Source organism: Suricata suricatta, chromosome 3 (genome assembly GCF_006229205.1).
Source record: "Suricata suricatta isolate VVHF042 chromosome 3, meerkat_22Aug2017_6uvM2_HiC, whole genome shotgun sequence".
NCBI lineage: Eukaryota > Metazoa > Chordata > Mammalia > Carnivora > Herpestidae > Suricata > Suricata suricatta.
In genome coordinates, this window is record NC_043702.1 from 142,172,886 (window position 1) to 142,198,528 (window position 25,643).

General features: G+C 53.2%; 1 protein-coding gene across 1 annotated transcript in view; it reads left to right on the forward strand.

The window, feature by feature from the left end:
* Positions 1-25,643, forward strand: part of PLXNA2 (plexin A2) — a 205,157-nt gene that overhangs the window by 819 nt on the left and 178,695 nt on the right. The window contains exon 2 of the mRNA XM_029935352.1: positions 23,626-24,892. Coding sequence (XP_029791212.1) covers positions 23,660-24,892 — 1,233 coding nt within the window. The 5' untranslated portion in view covers positions 23,626-23,659. The remainder of the gene's footprint in view (positions 1-23,625; positions 24,893-25,643) is intronic.

Genomic DNA, 25,643 nt, shown 5'->3' on the forward strand with positions numbered 1-25,643 from the left:
CCGGCCACCGGCTCCCGGCGGCGGCGGCGAGGGCGCTCCGCGGCGCGTCTCAGCCACGCACCTGCTGGCACTCTGCGGCTTTCGGGAGCACGGGGGTGGCGGGGCTGTCCCGAGAGCTGGCGCCCAAAGAGGGCCTCGGTGGTACGAGCAAGGGAGCCCGAGGCCACTGTGGCCAGAGCTCGATTTGGGGGCGTTCACTCTGGTGCCGGAGTCCCTGGCGGCCGCCGGCTGTTCCTTCCGATCATGGGACTAGGGAATGGCAGGGGAATCAGGGAGCGATTCCAAGGCACTGAGTGGGGCTAAGTGCTCCATAATGTTGTCCGTACTCCCTCGTGGTCAAGCGCCCATCAGCACCATCCTCTGGTTTGAGCAGCACGAGAGGATTGGGGGCTGAAATAAAAGCTTGCCCAGGGTCGGAAAAGCTCCGTATAAACCGTTTGAAAAGATTTCCCTCCAAGTGTTCCTTCTTGCCCCACCCCACAAGTGATGTAGGGATCTTCGAACATTCTAGCTCTTTTTCTCCATCCCACAGGTAGTCTCTATAAATGGTAATCATGGTCTGGATGGGCAAGAAGAGAGTCACCAGACACTGCTATTCCAGGACCGTGGCAAATGTCCACCTGTTTGGCATGACCCTTGCTTTAGAAGGAGCTGCCCGTTCAGACTCAGCTCTGAGTGATAGATAATGGGGGATGTGGTGGGCGAAAGACTTGGGAGCAGTTAAGTCAGTTAACAGGCTAGGAATGAGAGCCCCATGAAATGGGCAGTGGAATCTGATCTGGTCTGCTGCCGGAATGTAAGATCCTAGTCATGCCAGAAGTGTCTACGGAAGGGATCCAGCAGCAACAAGACCAGTTTGAGGGAGGGGCTGCCAGCTGAAACTTGTGGCCATGGTTTGGAGGTCTGGCAGATCAGAGGGACCCCAAAAAATTGTGAGATGCATTCATTCCCTTCCTGTTATTCACAAGCACAGTGGACAGGGTCTATGACCAGCTGAGTAAGATGGGTATCTGGGCTGGGCTGGGCTTTGAGGACTAGGAGTCAGGTTCAACCCTCCCCTCCCCACACAGTAGCAGGCTCCTGAGTCTTGCTGGGCTTCTTTCCCAGACCTTGAAACTTCATTCTTCCCTCTGGGCAGGCTTTGGATTCTGGGGCCTTCAACAGAGCAACAGAGCCCCGGAAGAGATAGCTCTGGTTGGAGGAATTTAGCTATTCCTAATTGAAATGCACAACTTTTGTGCAATCACCCCAGAAAGCTCTTGGAGTTGCTTGCAGGAAGCCCTCTTTCCTCTACCTCCCGGCAAGAGAGGAGAATTCATTAACTTCCCCCTCACCTCACACAGCACCATTTGAACTAATTACCTGTGATCTCCCTCCTTGGTCTGGGGGTGAGGGCGTCTGGAAGGGAGGAAAGGAGTGGAATGAGAAGAGAGGGTAGGAAACCAAGGAAACTCAGAGCAATCTGTCAAGATACCCTAGTGAGGTTGTTTTTTTCCCCCTCCTTCCACCTGGCACCTCCACCACCTTTCACCCCCACCCTTCTCCATCCCGGAACACGCCCTCCCTGCATTACCTGAAAGCGCCTTTCCCCTCTGAATGCCCAGCGACCCTCTTCAGGGACCCGCTGATAGAGGGAGGGCACCGCAGTCTGCCCTCTCTGCTCCCTCACTGTCCTCAGCAAATTGCATCAGGACAGGGCAGATTGGCCTGCAAAGCAGTTAAATGGAAATGACATTTGGAGCGATGTGCATTGGGGGTGAGGATCAGCAGGCTCCGAAGGGGCAAAGTAAAGTATCGGGGGTCTCCTCTGCCCAGGGGTCTCCTCTGCAGGAGAGTTTCCCCCTAGCCCTTCTCTTTAACAGGACAGGATTGGGGTGTCCCACAGTCTGGAGCAGGGCAGAGGGGCTGATTGGCCTTTGAACCCAAGTCCCAATGAAGAGCAAAAGGTGGTGTCCCATGTCTGTCCCCCAAAAGAAACCATGTCAGTGCAAGGTTGACGACTCTCCTTTCAAAGTTGTGCCTGGAACTCAGAGCATCTGAAACTCTGTGCCTGAGCTCCTATCCCTGTCCCCAAAGAGCCTGGCACCATCATCGTCCACCCTCCAGTGCACTTGACCATCAAAAGCTGTGGGTGTGGTGTATGTAAAAGTTCACCGTCTGTTACACTGGAGTCTGCGTTTAAAACGAGGTTAAAAGGAAAACCCTCAAAGAACAGCTACTTCTCCACTAGGCCCCTTTTCCATTTGCCAATACTTCGGATGATTCCGTTAATCTTTATTTCATGGGCACGTTACAAGAAAACACACGAGCAGGAGGGGAAACCAGTGACAGTTAAATAGACACGGCGCCGGCTAGCAGCGGGCTAAGCTCCCCAGTTCAGGTACTATGGGATATTTATAGCGCTAGAGTCCGCACTGTTTGGGGGTTTATAGTCTCTAGCCTACCTCCGTTTCTACAGGGGCCTCCCCAGGATATGAGCTTTGTGTGGGGACAGGCGATTCCTGTCCCCAGCAACAGCAGCCCACCCCCCTTCTCCCCAGCTGTCTCTGCATTGCCGCACAGCTGTCTCCACGCACACAGACTGGGGCCCGATATACTTCTGTCCATCACGGCAAGTGGAGAGGTAGGGAGCTCCAAGCCAAGCCAAACCCCCACCCTCACCCACCCCATTCTGATCATAAAGAGACCGGAGCATTGTGTTACAGTCTGTTAACTACAAATAATTCAGGACTGTCCACAGGGAAACTGCTGGAAGCAGGCTTTGAGGTGCTGTAGTTTTACAGCTTATCTGCACCCCCACCCCCATCACTACCCCCCTCACCCAGGGGGCAGTCTGTTATCAATTCATTAGACGTGAATATTCTATTTCTCCCCCTTCACATATGCTCAGCTCCAACAATGATGAATGGAACCGATTCCCTTATGGGAAACAGTTTTTTCACTTAGTTACAAAGATTTCATGCCTGATTAGAGTAAATGAAGGCTGGGTGTGCGTCCGCTTCGTTTTTGGTCATTTCTAAAGGTGAGCCCTGCGGAGACAGAGAAAGGCAGTTCTTCCCGGGTCAAACGGCTGGTCCCAAGGCGCCCTTGGGAGGGGTGGATGGTAAGAGCGAGACACCCCTTTTCTCCTTGGCTTAGCCCTCAGGCTCTCCAGGGCCCCCATTCCCTGGCACTGGGGCATATGGAACCTCTTTATCTAGCTCCGCACTGTTCCATCTGGAATTCGAGGGCAGAAATAGAGGCGAGAAAGTTCTTTGTTGGGGAGCAGGGTCCCTACCGGGTAAGAGTGTAAAGGAAGAGGAGGAAGGGAGGGAGAGAGCTCAATGAAAAGGCTTAGGCTTGAGCAGTGCAGCAGTTCCCTGCTCCCACACTTGGTTAACCGTTAACCCCCTGCCCTGCCCTGGCCACATCTCCAGCTGGGGGACTGGGGTGGGGGTAGGATTTATCTCTAAGCCCAGGAACCCAGCAGGTGTTCTGGGTCCCCCTCTGGCTCAGCACAACATTTGTTCTGTCTCTTCTTCCCGCTCTCGCCAGAGGCTCCGTCCTGGCCTCCACCCACCCTCTCCCCTCCTCTTCCCTGGCAGGGGCACCCTCTGGCCACCCCCTGCCAGCTGTCCCTTCCCCAGGCATCCCATGTTGTTCACATGTCAGCATGTGTATCAGGAAGCAGGGGGGATGGTGGGGAGAAATGATTGAGGGGAGCAAACTGGTTCCACTCAGGACCCCAGAGCCAGAGCTCTACACTGGGGTTATACAGTATTTCAAGCATAGGTATCAGCCCGGCCACCCAAGTTCATGTGGGGCGTGGGGTCGGGGAGAGTGTCTGTCCAAGTTCTCTTTTCTCCTCCAGGAACACTGGCCTGTCCTAGTGTTTCTGTGATCTGGCACCAGGTCCTTAGGTGAGCTCTCTGAGTAAGATCATTCCATCCAAGGCCATGTCAGAGCATTTCCTGGCCATCAGACCTGGCGTCTTGAACTTCAGGAAAACAAACAAACAGCAGAGGAACCAAGCACGCAGACCAAGGTGCAGGAGTCAAGGTGTGCACGGAAAGTCCAGATGTAGAAACAGTCACAGATAACACAGAGAAGCAGGGTGACAGCACGGGGAGGTAAAGACAGAGACTGACCATATGAACAGGGCACAAAGAGCTAGGAGCAAACACAGAACACAAGTGGGAAAGGACAGTCAAGGCAGAAGGAAGCTCTTCTGTCCCCCCAGGCAAGGGGAGGCTCCATCTGGGCAGCCATGGGAAGCTGAAGTAGCAGGTTATCTCCACTAGAGGGGGCTCTGGAGAACCAGGCTTGGCCCTAAACAGTGGTTTTTTTTGCCTTTTTTTTTTTGAGAAGAAAAAAATTAGAAATATTAGAAACCACCAGCTGTCACTACCCAGAGACTACAACTGGTAGGGTCCTATTGCCAGTGGGACCGCCGGGCCGCCATCTGCAGCATTACGTGGAGGTGGCGCATCACTGTGTGCAGGTAGGGAGAGGTCTGGCCTGACAGGCTGTGTCTGGGGGGTGGGCCCCAGGGGAAGGGGGTCCCCTCTCAAGTTAGCAGGCAGTCTAATCTGCTGGCCTGCCCTCCAAGAGGCTCTTGCCTTTCTTTATCTGCAATAGAAGTTCTTGGCCCAAACCCAAGGCGCCTTCATGTGCCTTCCTCACCCCCTACACCCCCACCCTGCTTCCAGCTCCCTAAATGTGGATTTTTGAGATCCTTCCAGGTGACAGCAAAACTGCTTCTGAAGACTTTTTTAAAAAGACTTTTCAGGAACTGAACACATGTCAATGTCGTATCGCTGATTTAATCTTGGTCTTCATATTCTCGGTGGGAGCCTTTCTCTGAACCATAATTCCCCCCTTTCATTTCAGCAGAGGACAATATGGAGAGGGAAAGAGTCCAGAGGCTTTTCTCTTCTGAGGAGACAGTAACTGTCTAACAGGAGTATGGAAAAATATCGAAGTTTGGGGTTGGGCAGGGGGCCAGAAAGTAGCATCTCTTCAGATGTGATATCAGCCTCTGATTTTCATCTGGGCTTCCCTTTGGCTCTCATTTACCTGGGGTCAGAGCAGAGGGAGGGAAGGGAAGAGAGAGAAAAGAAAAAAGAAAAACAAGATAAACGTATCATGTTATGAAAGTTTAATCCTGCTTTTCCTTGGCTAAAATTACTTTCAGTATGGGAGATAAAAGGCAATGGAGTTGCCCTCGGAAAGTTCAACTTGTCTTTGAGAAGGAAGGAGGGGGGAGGGATCCTGGGGCTCAGCATGAATAGCCCTTGAATGAACCTCTTTCCTCTGTGCTCCCCATAACAACGTTCTCTCTGAAGTCAGAGAGAGAGAGGGGGGAGGCTTCTGACAGAAGCACCTCCAGTGCTGGTCTACAAGGTCGGGGAGCAAGGGTTATCTTTTCCTGGGTTTAAACACCCTCCCTTCCCTCCTGCTTGTTTGGGGATGGAGGATGGAAGGGGGGTGAGGGAGAACTCCAGGACATCCCCTCCAACCTTAGCCTTGGTATTTGGATTGTTAAGCCACCAGGCTTGCCCTTGCATTGAACCAAATAGGAGGACATCCATTTTCATTTAAACACATAGAAATCTATCACTTGTGCAATGGTAGGAGTGTAGTATCACCAAAACGAAGATGAAAAAGTAATAGATCCTACCTTCAAGAAATCCTATCCTGAAAGAAGGGGGAATTAACAGAAGCCAAGTATCCTTCAAGGAGACTTCAGTATAAGTCAGGATGGAGTTAAAACGGGGCTGGGGTGAGGATGGGAGGCAAGTCAGGGGAAGTGAAGGCACAGAAGCACCTGGAAACTTTGGCTCCCGGCAGTGAAAGGTGCAGACTTCCAGGAGACTCACATCCCTGAGAACTTTGGTTTCCTGTCAAGCATGACTGTCTGACATTCTGACATTCCTCAGCTTCTCAGAACTACCCCTCATTCTCCTCCATGGATTTTAAAACTGACCACACTGTAGTTTTCTGTTAGTCAATATCCGAGAGAGACTGATCTCTGTGGCCCCAAGCTCCCAAGGGCTTTTCACCTTGCATTCTATGCAAATGGCATCCCTTTCCTGTTGCCTGGAGCTGGAGGCACCGTGCCACTGTGGTTCATCAGGAAATGTTATTACTCATCGGGTTTCACGTGTAAGTGTCCAGAATCCTGCTGTCCCACACCCACCCTTACCTGAATGAACGCATTAAATGGATCAGACCCCAGAGGGAAAAGTTTGCATTTTATCCCTACACCTTGGCTGGGCAAGAGAGCTACCTCTGGCCTGTTTCCTACCTGGAGAAAGCTTCTGTCCTGAACAAAAAAAAGGGGGGATAAATGGAAGGTGGTTAAAAGGAGATTTCAACTCTAACTAAAAACTTGATCCAGTCTTGGGGCGGAACTCTCCTTGTACCTTAAATGTTACTATAAGATCTGGGGCAGACAGATCCTGAACTTGGATGGAGGGAACAAGGGGGCCTGCTTGGGCCCTAAGAAGCCTTTGATCTATGTATGTATATGTAAACGTATGTGTATATGATATACGTGTGTGTGTATGAAGAGAGGAGTTTATGACACCCCCTCGAAGCCCCCCAAATGTAAAGAACCATTAGACTCTCGTGTCCAGAGTCTTTTTCTGTCCCCTCAGGTTTTACTTTCAGCTCTGGCTGCAGAATCGGGGTTTCAGAACTAACCCCAGTACCTGCTCCACGTCCCAAAGTGGTAGGCCACTCACTCTCTGAGTGAACGAGTCATCCAGGGACAAGATGGGCTCGGAACATCAGGGGAACCTTCCGGAACTCTGGACAAGCCACTGAACTCCTCTGAGCAGGAGGCAAGGCAGACACTCCTCCCGGGAAGCGAGGGAAGGAGGGAAGGGCCAGGCAGAGAAGAAAAGGAGGCACAACACACAAAAACCCCAGAAAAACACACCGAAAAACCCCCCAAATAACAAGAAAGCCTGCCCCCCCTGTAGAGGCAGGGGGACCAGAGAGCAGACCGAGTGGCAAGAGGGGATGTTGCTGCTTTGAAGCGGTTTCCTGCTTCATAAAAGCGAAAGCCCTCGGCTGGTCTGGGTAAATATTACATTGGCCTCTGACCTCCCACCTCCCTTGACTGTTCCCCAGGCTTCCCCCCACCTTTTTTTTTCCTGAGCAACAGAGATACCTGAGGGAGAAGAGGCTATTTCCTCACCTTCAGGGTCCTCAGCTGGAGCCTTGGTCAAGGCTAGACCAGAAGACCAGGCTCCATCCCTGTCCCCAGACACAAGAGCCCTCTCCTGAGTGAGCAGGCTCTCCCTGGTCTCCTTTTCACGTTGGTGGAGAGAGGTGGTCAGGATCTCCCCGTCACCTGACAAGACTGGCCCCCCCAACCCTCACCCCAGCCACCTACACCTTTCTAACAAATCTTTTGACATTCTGTGGAATTAAAGCCCGCACCACTGGGGTATCTGTTGGGCAAACACTCCCCTGAGTTTTATCTAGAAGTGAACAAACTCCAAGTCCACCACCCCACTCCCAGTGACCCCCAGGGTGTGGAGCCCTTCGGTTCTCTGGGCCGGAGGACCCAGCTGGGAGACGCTGAGGAAAATGTTGTGAACTGCATGTGACACCGGGAAGCCACACCTGGCACCCTTGTGTAGGAGGCTTGGAGCTTGCTGAGAAGGGTGTCAGAACAGATGGCCAGGAAGGGTCTGGGGTCTGAATAAGGTCCTAATACACAGGAACAAAGGGCCTCCCTTCACACTTGTCACTTTTCCCCCTTCCTAGAAGATTTCTCACCTGCCCACGGGGGCCCATCCACCATTTGCTCTCTGATTACGGAGGGAGGCCAAGGGGAGCCACAGGACGCTCTCAGAGAGTTAGCTCCTGGCCCTGTACCCTGCACCTCAGTTTCTCCATCGGCATAGCGGAAACGGATGCTTTTCAAGACTACACAAGCACCCTCGCTTGCCTTTGTTTCTAGAGCCAGGCCTTGGAAGATGGTTAGGGGATTTGGAAAAATGACAAATGCTGCAAATGTGCAAAACTCTTCTAAAATTTAGAGCAGGAATAAAGCCAAGCTAGAGACATTTTTTTTTCTCTCTCTCTCTTTCTGAATTTGTTTGGAACTTTCTGCAAAAATAAGATTTTATTTAAAGAAAATCTATATGCTAAAGGTTCTTCTATGTAAAAATAGTTAAAAGACTCAATGGAGACTGGAAACTGAGAGGCAAGCCACGTGTGTGGCTCATGGTTAACATGTAACCAGTGGGGCTGGAATCTGAATTCTGAATTTGCTCCTGTTGGGGTTTTGGTGCCTGCAGCTTTAAGAGTAGAGACGAACGATATGGTCAGAGAACTGGTAAATTGGCATTTTTCTGGGAGGCTGCCTGCCATGGCAGGACAAGGGGCAGGTCTCATGGACCTCTGGCCACCTACCTGTGACAGCGCTGCATCTCTCCCGAAGAGAGAGCTCCTCGGAGCGGGAGGAAGATTCCTGGGGCAGACTCAGCATGGAGGGCACAGGCGGGCACTGGGGCCCAGCGTGCAAGCTGGACCACGGGCCTCAGGGGTTTGAGCCTTGGCCGGTGCTGATGACTGGACAAAGTGTAGGATGTCTGCTGAGCAGCATCTATTCCCTTTTCTTAGCCCAGGAAGCTCCCCTACGTCCGGCGGAGGCACAAGGAGCCGTGACCCCACACCAGAGGGGTGACACCCGAGTCCATACTGGGCCAGTAGGTTGCCCAAGTCACACAGTGAGTGGCCATCTGCTGGCCTCCGCGTGTGTGAGGACTCACTTACCCCAGCCCTCACCAGCACTCTTGAACCACCCGCTTAGCCACTTTCTCTTCCAGCTGTGCCCAGCGACCTCCCACTCCGTCCTGGGATGGGGCAGGCCGGTGCCTTGGGGTGCAGCGGCAGTCCCTGGGTACCCATGTCTCTCCATCTCTGCCCGTCTGCGGGCCCCAGGACCCCCGGCCCCTCTCGGCAGTGCTGCACTGGGTGGTGGAAAAAGGCCCCCTTCTCTTCAGCGCCTCCAACCAGCTTTCCTCCATCCATCGCAAGCCTTGCTATTTGCACAGTCAATGGCTCTGGCAAGGCGAGCCGCCCCTCCCTCCCCGAGAGGCACTGTGGGCCCTGTTTGTGTCTCGGTCTCTATAGACTCAGCATTCACAACTTGAAGAGGGTGGGACAATGACCAGAGCAGCTGCCTGCGGACTGTGCTGGCTGGGAGGCTGCCGGGGAGCGTCAGGCCAGCCGGAGTTTGTGCCCGATGCACCTGTGAGCTTTCTCAGGCAGCCACGGCCAAGGCGGAGGGGGAACTGGGAGCCAGAGGCCCCAGTCCAGGCCACCTGATTGGCTCCCACTGCATGCCCACAGCTTTCCTGGACAAGCTTTCCACCAGCTGTGGAGTCCCTCAGGGCCTGGAGGGAAAAGCAGGGTCCTGGCCCTGGGAAGCAGCCCTTTATAACCTCAGGACAGGAAGAGGCAGAACGCTCGTCCAGGTCAGAGAAAGTCAGGAAGCTTCGCCAGGGGCCTGCCCAGGTAGAAGAAAGGTACATTACTTACAGGGATTCAGGTTGTTGCAATATAATTTAGTTTGATTGAACATGCATTTATTGACTATCTACTGTGTGCCAAGTATCCTGGGAGAGAGGCATGTCACTGTCCGGGCTCTTGACAGGCTTGCAATCTGGGAAGGGAGGCCGGGGGATGCAAATAAACGATGTTCATACTAGTTGAGTATAAGTATTGCAGGAGGGAGGAGGAGAGAGAGAGATTAACCAGAGCCCTGTGACCTGGGAGGGGCCATCAAGGGAGGGGATGAGTCCAACTTCATTTAGGGAATTTAAACAGAGGTTGGAAGGTGAAAACCAGGTGTCCAAGGATTCCTCTGTGGAACAGAAAGGTATAATGGGTGATGGCTGAGATTCTGAGATTCCCACCCACTCCCAGGGCTTGTGACCTTGAGTCACAAGCTCAGTCAATACAAGGGAGAAAGGCTCTGTTGGAAGTGAAGTTGAGTGTTGGCCCTGGCTTGGGCTCCTGAGAATGACCCGGCACTGCTGGCCTTCCTTCCATAGTAAATCGATCTGCTTCTCACACCGTCACCCCCACGACGCCCCTCAGAGCAGGGTGCCGGAAGGCTAGGCTGGTCCAAGCCCTGGTTTCCTCTGCGCCAGAATTCTCATAATCACATTCAAGTGAGTACCCAGTACTCTGTCTCCAAGCAGGGGCAGACCCGTCAGAAGCGAGTCTCGGTCAGCTCTCGGCCTGCACGGCTCTGACTTCTTCTAATCGTTGTCATAAGCGGGACAGAAGCAGCTGCTCACTCCAGTCTATTATCAGCTTGGTTGGAGACAGAGAAATTTAAATGACAGTACGATGCTTAGCAAAGAAGCGAAAGTCGGTGTTAAAAATAAAGAAAACAAGACAGCTTGTTTCATCGAAATGGAAGGGTTATTAAACAGCCCTGCATTAATCAGTGATCTGCCAGGGCTGAGAACTGAAGAGCAGCAGAGGGCCTGGGGAGAGACCTGGAGAAGGTGGGTAAGAGAGCATACCCACGGCGGGCAGGAGGTGCCTGGGCGCTCGGGCTCACTGCGGGGACTGGGGAAATGTGCTGATCTGCAGAGGGGGATGCGGCAGCCAATTCTCTATTCCGCAGATCGGCGGCCCTGGAGACAGTGGTACCCCAGCTTCTCCCCTTACAAAATCCTGCTTCTGGCATCTTTCCATCAGCCACCACCTGCACCAGCCCTGGGGGCACCCTACCCTGTGCCTTCCCACCAGCCAGGGCTGGGGGCGGGGGAAGCCAAATGGCTTTCTGTGGATGGCCACAAGCCCCCCACCAGGCCCTTTCCTCTTTCACGGGGGCGGGAGGGGAGTCCCCAAGAACTCAACTCTGAGTTGAGCTCCTGATATCCCACCCCCCATTCTGCAGTGCATCCCTGAGGATGACCAGGGTTGTGGCCACCTGGATGCAGAGTGTGATCCCTGGAGCAGGTGATCTCATGGTGGCACCTCCAGCCCTGGCCCGCAGAGCAACAGGGCTCCATGTTTGACCCTGGGAGCCCTAAGTGGGCCCTCACACATCTAGTACCTTTGCCAAAATAGTCCACCCTGGATATACCTGCCTTCTCACTTGTGCGGGGGTCCTGCTGCGGGTGCTGTCCCTCACAGGCTGCAGGAAGGATGCGTTAATGACACAGCACATGGGAAATGCCCAGGGAACCCTCAAATCACTGCACATGGGGCAGCTTATATAATGAGGCAGGGGAACTGGGTCCTGAGAACTAAATGACAGAAGAAAGGACTTCCAGAGAGCACAGGAAGGGTCTGGCAGAAAAACGGACTTGCTCACCGCCTTGGCAGGGGCGTGCAAGGGGAGGCAGTGGCTGGGCATACCCACGTGCACGTGTGCACGTGTGCGCCCCTCCGGGTGTGCAACCTGTTGGATCTTGAATCAATCACTCCAAGAGCATTTTCTCTGCTCTTTGACCTCAACATTCTTTCTCCTCACCCCTCCCTTCCCTCCTGCTTCCCTCCTGGCTATGTAGCCTTTTCCAGGCTCCTCTCTCACACCCCATTCATCATCCTGGGGCCAGATTCTCACTCAGGGAGTTCTTTTCATCTCCTGCCCCAGGTCCCCCAGCGCTGCACCAGCCTGCATTCCCCTGCTCTCCCCTCCAGCACATTCTTCTCCCGGACTCAGCCTCTCTGATAATTGTGCACTTCACTTTCCTTCAAAGTTAGGGCTGGGGTCCTAGATGTCTCAAGCTGATTGGACTACAAGGATCTCAGAAAGTCTCTCTTTTCCCGTCGGCTCACCCAGGGGCTTAACGCCACACCAGATGTTAAGGGTCCTGCAGACCGAATACTCAGACAAGAGCCGCAAGCAGACAGACCTCTTTCTGGAATGCCAACCACCTCCCAGCCCTACACGTGTCCCTTTTATCCAGGCCCAGAGCACTCCCCCTGCTCTGTGTGCGTGAGTGTGCATGTGCCTGTTACTTAAGAGAGGCTGCCTGGCAGCTCAGGATCTTTTCTGCAGGAGCTCAGAGTCTCAGACAAAGAGAGAAAAATAATAGAAACGGAAGGTGGGAAGGTACAGGGTGGGGACCCAGCCTGCTTAAGAAGCTTCCTCTTAAAAAGGAGTTACAACTTTGAATTCGAAGGCTGGCTGTCGATCAGAAAAGCACTGGAGAGGAGGAGATGCACTGGAGGATCAAGGAGGGGAGTTTCGCCCCACATGCTGGCCAGAGCCGGTATGGGAAGAGTACAGAGAACACTGAGCTCCGGCTCTGGGACTGTCCTCAGCATCGGCTCCTCCTCCTCTTCCTCCAGGCCAGCTTTCCTCTTTCCTCCTTCCATCCTTCTTTCCTGCCAAGGGCACCTGGATGAATCACCAAGAGCAGCAGAAGTGGCCCTTAAATCACCTTCAAGGTGAGAGGAAGTGTGGGGGGGGTGAGTTGGAAAGCCTGGGGCTCAGGGGACCAGGGAGGAAGGCCATAGGGACCGGCGACACCCAGTTCCCCCCGTGAGGCCAGGCATCCATCAGAAACTTCTGAGGCATAAGAATCGCCTGTCACCTGACTGTAATGGGGTCTCTAGCCTTCGTCCCCAGCACACACAGGGCAGCCCTTGCTGCCAAGGAGGTGATGTCCTTGTGCAGTTTCTCCAAAAACAGGAACCAGAGTAATTGGTGTTTATTCACAACTGTAGAGTTAGCAGAGCACTTTCATATCCATAATCTCATCCAGTCTCACCACAACCCTGTGAGGTGTCCTGCAGCAGACTGAGGACACTGAGGCTCCGAAAGATTAAATAACAACCAGGAACTAGTAGTTCCTTCCACGAACTAGGAAGTGGCTGAGCGACACCTGAGCCCTCCCTGCACCTGCTGCCTGGCTGCATGCACCACAGTAAGCTTGACCCCCTTAGGGAAGAGCCCTGTCCATAAGCCTCCCTACGGGAATCGCAGCCCACCCCATTCTGCTCTTGAATGTTCTGGCTGTCACTTGGCCGCTTATTATTATAGGCATGTCATGCGATCTGTGAACTTGTGCAGTTTGTGACTTTGGAGCACTCTTGCCGAGACTTTTCCTGCATGAAATGTTCTGCATCCTGTGCTGTGCATCCTTCACCGGCAGAGCTGGTGTCCCCCCCACCTTCCACACCCCAACCACCCTTCTTCATTCTTCTCTTCACCTCATCCACCTCCCAGTAACACTTGCTCTTTTCCCAGTGGGTTCAAGATGAACGCCAACCAGGGTCCTTCCCAAACAGTTTGCTCCCATCTTCACTACCTCCATCAGTTATGAGCCAAGTGCGTTAGTCCACACCATGCCAAAGGCAAGACTAGTAGCTGAGAAGTGAGCACAGAAGTGAGTGAATGGCATCATGCTACCCCTGCACGGGGTGCTGAAGAGCACGGGGGAGTATTCCTGCCTTCCAGGAGCCTCTAATTCAACGGATAAGACACCGCCGCATAACAAGAGAGCCAACCCGGCAATGCAGGGCGTGCTAAAAACAAATTTCTGATTGACTTTGGAGGAGAGACAGGCGATTGGGGGCAGCGAGGTCCTGGAGACTTCCTGAAGCTCTGAAAGATGGGCAGGATTCGGAGAAGCAAGGAAGAAAGTGGACACAGGTGTTCCGGGGAAAGGCAGCTACAGAAGGGAGATTCTGCAAGGTGTCCTGGGGACCCCGCACACACGAGTGGAGTTGGTTGGGAGTGGAGTCCCTGTGGGAGAGGTGGAAAGGGAAGCTGGACAAAGCAGAGCCAACTGGGGGAGAACTTGAACTTGAGTGCTTGGCCACCCAGCCTGAGCCTATCTGGGCAACAGAGGGGGTTTCTCTGGGTGAATATCACACTCTGGCCACGTGCCTGGCAAAGTTAGACCAGGGGCTTGAGGCATGAGGCACACGGGGCAAGATGTCTGTGGCCGAATCTTAGCTGCCAATGGCTTTCACCAGAGTCCATCTTTGCAAATAGTCTCCGGGACAGTCTTACATGTGCCATTTTCAGGGAGACGACACAGGGTTACTGGCCAGGAGTCCCACTCTTGAACTTGGGGGGGAGCCTGACTTTTGGAAAAGGACAGTATTAAAAAATGCAGCTCGATCTGGCACAGATGGTCCATTTCCTGCCACAGGGATGAAGCAGCAACGATGGGGAAGCTCCTCATCCCCAGATCACGTCTGTGGCCGGCCTTGGGAGCCACCAGGGAGGAGAGAGGCAGGGGCATCTGCAAGAGAAGCAGGAAGTGCGGGGGGACTTGGGGCAGGTGAGAGGGAAGATGGGGGCATGACAGTTTTCCTTCAAGAGGAGAAGGACCGGGCAGCTTATGGAGAAAGTAAGAGGGATTGAGGACCAGTCCATTGCCTGAGAGCTGAGATGAATACCTGGAATTTTGTTTGGATTTTTTCTTCCCTCTCCTTGTCTCTCCCTTTCCCTCCCACTGCTGTGACTCAGAGCTGTGTCATTATGCTTCGAAAACATTACGGTTAATGGCAGCATAATATGCCATTATATGGAGCAGCTGTAATTTATTTAACAATTTAGTCAGGCACTTTCTACCCTGTGTCCTGCTCTCCTGCCCCATTTCAACCTCAGAGTCCGTGGCTCTCCTGTGTAGAGTAAGGATGGGGTGAGAAGGTAGGAGACGCATCTCCGGGCTTCTTGGAAGGTCATTCAAAATGTCCCTGAAAAGAGAGTTTGCCAGCTAACAGACCTCTTGCCACAGAACAGCCCCAGAATCCACCTCGTAACAGATATGTCAACCCAGGCCCCCAGCCCCAGCCTGCTTCATGACTGAAACAAGATGGGAGACTCAGGTCTTGACCTTTAAAATAAAGTACTTGCCAGATCTCACTGATCATTCTATTGAGTTTTCCCAGACCGGCGATAAGAGGGTTTGGTTGAAAAATAACATCTAACTATGTGGGCAGTGTGAGATGGTGAGGAAAACATGGACCTCAGAATGTCCTGCTTTTTAGCAAAATGACACTGGTCTAGTTATTCGACCTTCCTGAGATTCTGCAAAATGGGTAGAATAATACCCATCTTGCAAGATAATCACAGAATTCTCCATTGCATCTGGAAAGGATCCAGCACAGGGTGCCGCATAGCCAGTGGTTAATAAAAGATAATAATAATGGTGGCTCCTCTTTATTATTATCGTTATAAGAAGCAAACAGCCGTCGCTATTGTATGCAACTCGTGGCCCTCAGGTTATGAAGTCTTCTAGGATGAATCTGACTCGATTTAGCAAAGCCATCGCGCCACTTTTATGTCCAGCCTGCCTTTGCGAGGAGCCTGAGAATTCCTTTTTCTATCCTTTCATCCCATAACTTTACTAGAGCAGTAACTCCGCTTCTAGGATGATTTAAGCTGGCTTCGAGTCAGGGGAGAAGCGGGGTGATCTTTCTAGGCCCCGCACAGTGCAGAGGGGGGTCTTGCTCCTGGGGCCTGATGCTCAGAGTCCCGCTAATTCGCAGAAATTCTTTCTGCCCCAGGGGTGAGGTGGCCACAGCGAGACGTGCTCCTCCCTGGCCATCCCCCAGAGGGGGTTGAAGAGGGCAGAGCCCATGGAAGGGGGAGGAGGTAAGGGGTAGGGGTGGCAGGGAAGGCAGCTGCTTGAAATTGATTGCTCCTGTAGTTTAGTTTAGACCATGGGCTCTCTCAGCGCTGCCCGGGTGGCGACCTTTAGATAATAAAGGGAATTCTGGGAGATTTCTGACAGGCCCATGACATATGGGGCAGGTCTGCGGGGTCAGGCGGTGTATCTCCCTGCTCCCGGCCCCAGGGTAATGAATCTTGTTTGGACTTTGCAAAGCCTGCCAGGCAGTGCCCCAGAAAGGAGCCGGGCCCCCTCCCCTCCGCCACCCCACAAATGAGGGTGCGTCTTTGGAACCCTTCATAATTCAGGGAGGCAAGTCCAAGCTTTTACAGCCTGCGAGAGGAGAGGACAAACACTGCGTGTTTTGCTAAGGCCCTGGGAGAGCTGGTGTGGTTTCCAGGGCCCCATCAGAGCCCACTGGGAAAGCTGGAAGGGGAGGGGGGGAATAAAAGCAACAGAGAGCCCTCGCTTGGTATGAAAAGGCAGTGGTCCCGGGACAGGGCTGGAGCAAGAACCGGGGTGGGTTGGAGGGAGTCCCAGAATATCCCCTAGGGCTCTGGGGCTCTGCAGGTGACATGCCAACTGTCCCGGAGAGGAGCAAGCAGAGAGGACAAGAAACACCCTGCATGAAGAGCCAGGCTGGGGACAGACGGCAAGTTCTCTGGGCCTCTGTTTCGAGCCGGGTAAAAGGGTGCAGGTTTGCTACCCTTGGTTTTGCAGAGATGTGAAGAGACGGACATCCCTAATGCCTTGGCCCTGTGATGGCTTCTGCACAGGTGGGCTTGCATGGGCTTGCACACACACCCTTTCCTTTAAAAACACACCCCCGGGGCACCTGGGTGGCTCAGTTGGTTAAGCATCTGGTTTCAGCTCGGGTCATGATCTCGTGGTTCGTGGGCTTGAGCCCCACATCAGGCTCTGTGCTGACAGCTAGCTCAGAGCCTGGAGGGAGCCTGCTTCAGATCCTGTGTCTCCCTCTCTTTCTGACCCTTCCCTGCTCACACTGTCTCTCTCTGTCTCTCAAAAATAAATAAGAAACATTAGGAAATAAGTAAAAATAAATAAATAAATACATACATAAGTAAATAAAAGCACACCCCCATCCCCAGCCAAGACCATAGACACCTTATCCACCCCCTGCTGTGTTAGCTGGCTGGGACTGTGGTGACAAAGTGTCCCCCACTGAGCGGCCCCAGCAACAAAAATGTGTTGTCTTGCAGTTCTGGAGGCTCCAAGGCAAGATGTTGGCAAGGCTGGCCCTATCCGAGGGCCACGTGGAAGGGTCTGTTCCAGGCCTTTCTCCTTGGCCGGTTGCTGGCCGTCTTCTCTCCCCTCGATCTTCCTCTGTGCCTATCTGCCTCTGTGTCCAGATCCCCCTTTCTCTATGGATGCCAGGCATTTGGATTAGGGCCCAATCTAATGACCTCACTTTAATTTAATTACTTCTATAACGTCACCCTCTCCAAATACAGTCACATAACTGGAGGTTAGGACCTCAGTACACGCATTTGGGGGGTTCATGATTGAATCCCTAACATCTGCCTGCCTCTCTTGCCAGCACCCAGCCTCTGCACTCTGCCCTGTCACTCTGCCTCTGTCCACTGTGACATCTGAGACGGAGGGTCGCCCCATCGTGTAGGATCCCAAGCAGAGAACCACGCACAGCTCTGGCCACCGAGCCCCACTGCCCCACTGCCCCATCGCCTGGAATATGGCTCCCCTTGCACTATGAATGGGGATTATTAGAGCCTCTTCAGATTTCCTTCACCCACTCCTTGGTTCTTGGACATTGGCTCTGGCTTCTCCACCTGTGACAGGAATCCCACAGACAGACCGGTAGAACATTGCTCCGCTCACAGTGAGAGGAGGTGACTGGATAGAAACCGTCACCAGAAGTTGTCTTCACACCCAGTGGAGGGCCACAGTATCATCGACTGCACCTTCTCGGGGAAGGATGCCAAGAGGGCATGTAGGCAGAGGCCTGTTTTCTCCCTCACCTTCTTCCTCTCTCTCTGGGGCGAGATGTAGCCACTTAGCTTCGCAGAACAGCACAGTCTGGAGAAAAAAATGACATTCGATTAATGAAGCAAACGCAGCTGGTATAGCAGTGACATCTAAATTGTTCCTTTGGTCCCTTTATTTTCTGTAGGAAATTCTCCCTCTCCCCACACCCCCTCCCTTTCTCTTTAAATCTCGTGCATAAAATACGCTAATAACAATCTTCGGTGTCTGTGCATGAGTGACAGCTGAAATAAGAAAAAGACTAATCGTACCTCCTGCAGCCCTGTCACATGGAGATTAAATGAGCCTCCCTCCACCCCTCCATGCTCACCGCCCCCTCCCCCACTCTCTCCTCTCTCTCTGGGTCTCTCCTCAATGAGAATCATGGGCATTTGAATAATAATATTATAGACGCCATCAGGGTGACAGTGGGGAAAAAATCAGCCCAAACCCATGATTATTCCTTCAATCTAATAATTATTTAAATACCAGATAGCTCCTTTTAGTCTAATTGAGGCCTTTCAGCTGTCGGCATTACCCGGGGCCTTTGCGCTCGCCCTCTCCCTCACCTTGTGCTACCCAACGTGCCTGGACTACCTCCGAGGTCCGTGTTAGACAGAACTACGCTCGGGATGTTTGCATGTACGACTGCGCTGATGACATTATGACAGGTCCTTGAGGATCGATCTGCCACAGGGGACGAGCCAGGGCCCCAGAATCTCACGTGTAGACATTTTATCCTCATAGGCTTTAATTCATAGACATCTTAAACCCAAAGGAGCCTTCTGAGGTCGGTGGGTCCAGTCCCCTGCCTCTGGGTAAACGTATTCTTAGATTGCGGTGGGGAAAATCACAGTTAGAAAAGTCCAGGCTTCTTGGAATCCTCTCTAGATGGGATGTCCTCCTTAATATCTAACTTCAGTCTCTCCTGCTGCATTTCTCACTCTTCGGGAGGAAGGGGCTTCCTGTCTGTGAGGTTGATGGGAGACATCGGCAGCCGCCTTCTCACCCTCTCGGCCCTCAGTCCCTAGCCTCCTTGCGTCTGCCCTGTGTACCCGCTTGCTGCTCACCCGGTTCACTCCTGCCCATCCTGGGACTGCCCCCACCAAAGTCACCTTTTCTCCCCCACACGGGGCAGTCTCCAGGCGGAGCATAGCTGACTCCCAGGACCCCTTCACCTGCAGTAGTGGAAGCACTAGACTTCTTGTTACAAGGTCTAGCCTGTCCCCAACTCATCTGGGGCCACAGTGATAGTATGTCTTCTTTCTGTGGGCTTTGGTTTCTTTACTAAAAACAAGAAAGGAGGAAGAGCAGTGGATTGGAGCGATCTCATATCCCCTTTCCCACTGGCCCTGGCTTCCTGCTTGTGTGACCTCCTCATTAGAAAGGATTGCTGGGGGAGAGGACGACTTTGCTGCTTCTTCTGTGGGTGAGGAAGGAGGGGGCGTGGAGCCTGGGAACAGCAGCTGACTACTCCTCGGATTTCACGGCCTTCATTGACACGCGTACCTTTTCTCTGTCACCATCTTGGCTTGTGGGCCACCTGCTCCGTGCAGTTGTGATTACGGGCACCTCTTACCGTTACTGTTATGAACAACATCACAGGCAAGATGATGCCGGTGGTGCCGTTGCAAGTGGTGGTCCCAAAGGTGTGGTGGCAAGGACCATAAAATGAGGATAGCGCTGGTGGTGTTGCTGCAGATGGGGCCAGGGGGTGAGATCGACTATCATGAACACTGAGGCAATTTGGCAAAAAAATGCATCTGGACTGTAAGCCCTCTTCCGACTGGCTCCTTCGGTAATGAGGGAAGCCAAGTGAGTGGGCGCGGCACCCAGAGGTCCGGAGAAGGGCAACAGAGCGGGTAGGCAGGTGGGGAGTGGGGGGGGAGGGGGTCCTGCCCTGAGTGGAGCAGAGAGTGTCCGATTGTCATCTCCTCCCTGCTTCGCCCCTGGCACCTATAGCAGCAGGTCTGGGAGGTATTAGATGCCTCTACTGCCTGTCACCAACACCTGAATCCTGATGGGGGGTGGGGGGAATGGCATCATCAAGCGCTCCAGATAAAATATTTATTGGTACTTGCTTTCCCAAGAGGCATGTGTGGCCTCTCCTTGGCGTCAGGAGTGCTCTGAGTAAGGTGTCTCCGCAGGCTCGGCAGGTAGGGCGAGCATCCCGGGGCTGCATGTCCTAGATTGGGACTGGGGGTGGGGACAAGAGACAATAGGCAAGTGTTGCCTCTTGAGAGTGCATGTGGCAGAGTGACTTCACAAAGAGACACAGAGAGAGACAGAGAAGTGACAGAAAGAAGGAGGCCTCATGGAGAGGAAACTCCTGACATTGACATCAGACGGGTGGGGTTAAGAAGAAATGCTCCGTGCTCCAAGTCAGAGGCACATGCTCTCTGGTTTCTATGAAACCGAGGATGGGAAATTCATTCTAAGACAGATCGTGGAATGATGGAGTTCACGAAGAGCTGGAAATATTGACAAGTAAATTAATAATTTCAGATGGACTGGACGTCATTCTAAGAGCTTTCTATGTATTAACTGACTTCATCATAAAAATCCAATGAGGTAGATGCTGCTCCTAATCCCATTTTATATAGACAGTGACATACTATCACAGAATGGCTGAGTACCTTGACCAAGTTTACACAGCTGTCAGCTCTGTTTGAATCCAAGCGTCTAAGTTCAGAGGCACAATGATTCTGCTCTTCTCTGAACTCAAAGAGGAGACTCGATCTTTGCCAGTGGGGCCCCTGCTTTGGAATGGCTACCTGGTCATATCAGCCTTGGCATGGAGAGATGGAGGCTCTTGTCTTGGCTGTTAAGTCTGGTGTCCTTGTGAAAGCCACTCTCCCAACGTGGACTGCGAGCATCCCCTGCCAGCTCAGCACTGCGGACCGGGCCTCCTCCTAACCTTAGTACACCAGAGCCTGCTGCTGCCGGGTCACAGGCTCCAGGGGCCATCTGTCCCAGAGCAGATGCTGACTAACGGGGGAGAGAAAAAGCCCAATATGGTGGCCTGTTGACAACTCCTGGTCTAACCAGTATTACCAGGTAGCTTGGGAGGACCTCAGTCTCAATTACACATTCTAGAAGTTAGAGCAAAGAAGCTCAAGGTATCACTTCACCTGGAAGAAGAAATCTTACAAACTGGTTCATTCAAGCACTCTTTATATTAAGCCCAAGAAATAGGCTCGGGGAGATGACCAGATTAATGCTTTAGTCCTCCTGGGTGACACGGGCAGGATTTGAGTCCCAGGTTCCTGAGTTCCCTGGCTCTTCCTCCTGCCCTGTGACTTCATACCTTCCAGGCATGAGGCCAATTTTCCCATTCATAGTTCTTAGCTCCCAGGATTCTGCACCTCCACTGGCCTCCCTGTTGGCTGCAGAGAGCTATGTTGGGCTTGTGCAGTAGTATGGTAGAGAAGATCGCTTTGGATCCATTCCCTTTTCCCAATACAGGGTTCACTGGGTCAGGGAGAGCCAGGGCTCAAAGGTCTACCCGCAGTGTTTATTCCCATGAAAAGGAGGAATAAGAGCAAATAATGGAGCTCAAGAGCTCTGGTGGGATTCCTGAAACAGTCTCCTGGGAAGTCTTCTGGGATATAAACAATGGCTGACACCCGTTGAGCATGCATCATGTGCCAGACGCCATCCTTAGAGGTCCCCGTGCATCTCCTTTCCTCTCATGACTGCCTTAGAGAAGGTGGATTTTATAATTGCCCCCATTCTGCCAGAAAGAGATGTGGGACTTGACCTGCCCCGGGGCCCAACGTGTCCCCCCAATTCCACCTCATCACAACAGTTGCCCCCTCTTCAAACAGCCTCAGGTGGACAGTGGGCAGAGGGGAGACGCGGTCTCTCTTAACCTCACATCATGTCCTTTGATGTTATCTCTGCTCCCAGGACCTTCTTCCTTGAGCCACAGCCTAACCGTATCTGTGCAGGCGTTTTGTGGGGAATGCAAGACCCTGCTGTCCACCGGCTCTGTGCCAGGGTGTCTCAGAGCACACTTTCTAAAAGACCAAGCCCCACGTGCAGAGCGGTGACACTTACCACCCTCCTCGCAGCTCCTCATGGAACACTGCGCTCCGAAACCATGCGGCAGGGGCATGCCCGGAATGGTCTCTCGTAGTTCCCGGGGCCAGCTGGAGAATGTGAGGGTTCTGTTATTTCCTTTCCACAGCTCCTCTTGAGGAATTCACGTCCTGCTACCGGCCCCAGGACGTAGCTAAAAATAACCTCTGGTTTTCAAACTGAAAGCTCTGTCAGGAGGCTTTGCCGGTGCGCGTGGGGCCGGAAGGGCTGTGTCAGAGTCGCTGAGGTCAGCCTGGGCTTCATGCTGCTGTTGCCTTCCTCTTTCCAAGGAAGCCTGGGGCCTCATGAGTCACCCCAGAACACCCCAGCAGAGCCTGGTTGGAAGAAGCCGGTCAGGTGGGGCCTCTGGCACCATGGTGGCTGTCTGGCTTTTCTAAAGATACAGAAAAAACACTGTGGATTTCCAAGGTGGCGCCTGTTCTAATTCTAATCTATTCCATCCAGATTGGGGGTCGGGGGGGGGGGGGGGGGTCGAAGTAGACATGACTCTCCTAAGCCACCTTGGAGCAAATTCTCCATCCTTGAAATGGGTGTTTCCATTCCTGCTGCCTCCTGAGTCCAGAGTTCCGTCTGGACTTGCCTGAGACGGTTGGTGGGCAGTCTGTCCAGCTGGAGACAGATCTGTCTGCCAGACAGCTTGCTGCCTCCTCCTGCTGCTGCCACCTGCTGCTTCAGCCACTGTCCCTGTCCCTATAAGTCAGAGACAGTGCTTAGAGATGGGACAGGCTCTATTATCCTTTGCCCAGGAGTCTAGAAGCCCCACCTTGCCATTCTGGGCAACTTCCTTAAAACACAGAATGAGCTTTAGAGCTTGGGGATCGGAGGAAAAGGAGCCAAAGAGTCAGGACAGGAAAGTGCCTGGGCTCTAGGCAGGACAGGCTGGGGCCTGGCATTGACTTCACGAATCCTTAAACAGTCACAGGGCCCCAACAGTGGGCATGAGGCTGATCCTCAGCTCGCTTCCCTTTGTACCCACATTTTCCAAACCCAGAACTCTTGCCCAGGCGGGTAATACTGGACTCAGGCAGCTAGTCCCGTTCAGCAAGGAGTCTGGGTCTTCCTGGGGCTCTGCCTGCAGAGAAGCAGAAGGTCAAGTGACTTCCACCAGAGCCCGGCCACCTGCTCACCAGAGAGGCAGAGAGCGCCCCCCGCCACGCTCTGTCCCAAAGCAGGGTTGGGGTATCCACCCTCCTCCCTGGGGCTGCTCAGGCTCCTAAATGGCCCATGTGGGAACCCTAGGGCTAACAGTGTCAGTGTGGTTCACTTTTCTAACAAGTTTCAACAGCTAATGCTCAGGGATGCTTCTTTCTGGAGAGGACGAGGCCAAAGGACAGCAGGAATCGCTGTTTTTCAGGATGAACAGCTCTTCCCCTTCCCTGTAGAGCGCAGGGCATGAGAAAGTAATGAAAGGCAGCATGTGAGGGTCTGGACGTCTGCAATAAGAAGGAATTTTATTTGTGATATCAGACTCTGGGAGTAGTTGACCCAGAGAGCCTGGAAGAGGGCCTTCTAAACAAGCTTTTAAAAAACAGGAGAGATTTCCACTCAACCGGGAGAGGATGGCCGTGACATCTGGGTAGGGAAGACCGGCTTTAGTGCCTACACCGGAATCGACTGGCTGCGTGAACTTAAACCGTCTTTTAACCTCTCTGAGATAAAAACGATGTCTTAAGAAGACAGAAATAGAGATGCTTTGTAAAGTAAAAAAAAAAAAGTATTTTACAGCGTAAAGGCCGGAGACCAAAATAGATAACAGGAGTCCCTGAACATCCCAAAGAGGGGGTGGGGGTATGTTAAAAATAGAAAAGCCAAAATGCAGAAGGAAGAGACTCAGAGCTAGTCAGGATCGGGACCCTGAGTCAGGCCATCCTAGTCCCTCTTTTCAGAATTTATTTTCAGTCTGACCACCCTGCCTTGTCTTTTCCAGAACCATGTGAGGGCCAGCCAGGAAGGTGGAGTAGATGAGAAGCCGGAGGATCTGTGTCCTCATCTGCGCCCCACTCAGAATGGAACAGAGGAGGCCTTGGCCACGGACTGCAGAGGTTGACAGCTGGTCTGTGGTCCTGCTCTCCGTGGTCTGGGTGCTGCTGGCCCCTGGGGTGGCCAGTGTGCCTCAGTTCAGCACCTTCCACTCGGAGAACCGAGACTGGACTTTCAACCACCTGACCGTCCACCGGGGCACGGGCGCGGTGTACGTGGGGGCCATCAACCGGGTGTACAAGCTGACGGGCAACCTGACCATCCAGGTGGCCCACAAGACGGGGCCGGAGGAGGACAACAAGTCCTGTTACCCGCCCCTCATCGTGCAGCCATGCAGTGAGGTGCTGACCCTCACGAACAACGTCAACAAGCTGCTCATCATCGACTACTCGGAGAACCGCCTGCTGGCCTGCGGGAGCCTCTACCAGGGCGTGTGCAAGCTGCTGCGTCTGGACGACCTCTTCATCCTGGTGGAGCCGTCGCACAAGAAGGAGCACTACCTGTCCAGCGTCAATAAGACCGGCACGATGTACGGCGTGATCGTGCGCTCCGATGGCGAGGACGGCAAGCTGTTCATTGGCACGGCCGTGGATGGCAAGCAGGATTACTTCCCGACCCTGTCCAGCAGGAAGCTGCCCCGAGACCCCGAGTCCTCCGCCATGCTCGACTATGAGCTACACAGCGACTTCGTCTCCTCCCTCATCAAGATCCCCTCCGACACCCTGGCCCTGGTGTCTCATTTCGACATCTTCTACATCTACGGCTTCGCCAGCGGCGGCTTCGTCTACTTCCTCACTGTGCAGCCCGAGACCCCCGAGGGCGTGGCCATCAACTCGGCCGGGGACCTGTTCTATACATCCCGCATCGTGCGCCTCTGCAAGGATGACCCCAAGTTCCACTCTTATGTGTCACTACCCTTCGGCTGCACACGGGCGGGGGTGGAGTACCGCCTCCTGCAGGCCGCTTACCTCGCCAAGCCCGGGGACTCCCTGGCCCAGGCCTTCAATATCAGCGGCCAGGATGACGTGCTCTTTGCCATCTTCTCCAAAGGCCAGAAGCAGTATCACCACCCGCCAGACGACTCTGCGCTCTGCGCCTTCCCCATCCGGGCAGTCAACTTGCAGATCAAGGAGCGCCTGCAGTCCTGCTACCAGGGCGAGGGCAACCTGGAGCTCAACTGGCTGCTGGGCAAGGATGTCCAGTGCACCAAGGCGGTAAGAAAGCACTCGCCTCACTCCCCTCCCCATCTGCGGTCTGGGCTGCGACTTTCCTGCCTGGGCATTATCGCACACCCTGTTGTTCCTAGAAAGGGTCTGAAATGAGAGTTTCAGGTTCCTATTATCTGCATATGGCCAGTAACACAGAGTCACACCAACACCCGACACTTGGGGCATGTTTGTTCATCCATTGAGCCATTCCAAATACATAGATATATTTGGAATATATGTATATATCGAGAGCCTGCATCACACCTGGCACCATTGTAGGCACTGCTGGCTTCAGTGGTGAACCAGACAGCAAAGCACCCTGCCTTCATGAATCTTCTGTTAGTGAAGCGAGACAAATAAATGCATAAGATGTGTCGTCCGTCAGAGGTCAATAATTACTGTCGAGAAAAATAAAGCAGGGAAGAGGGAGAGGCAATACCCAAGGAGATTGATTAATTGGAAAAGTGGCATTTGAGCAAAGACTGAGGAAGGTAAGGAAGTGAGTCATGTTGATATCTAGGCAAAACATTCCAGAGAGGGAACAGCAAGTGTAAAGAATTTGGGGCACGCCAGGACTGTGTGAGGAGCAGGAGAGAGCATTTGGGAGCTGCTGCTGGATCAGAGCATTCGGGAGAAAGAGTGGTAGGGGATGAGACCAGTCAGTGGTGACGGAGACCAGGTCATCCCCATTCAGGGCTCTGTGGGCCACTGGGAAGCCAAGTGAGGGAGCTGAGTAGGCAGGTGGATATGTAAGTTG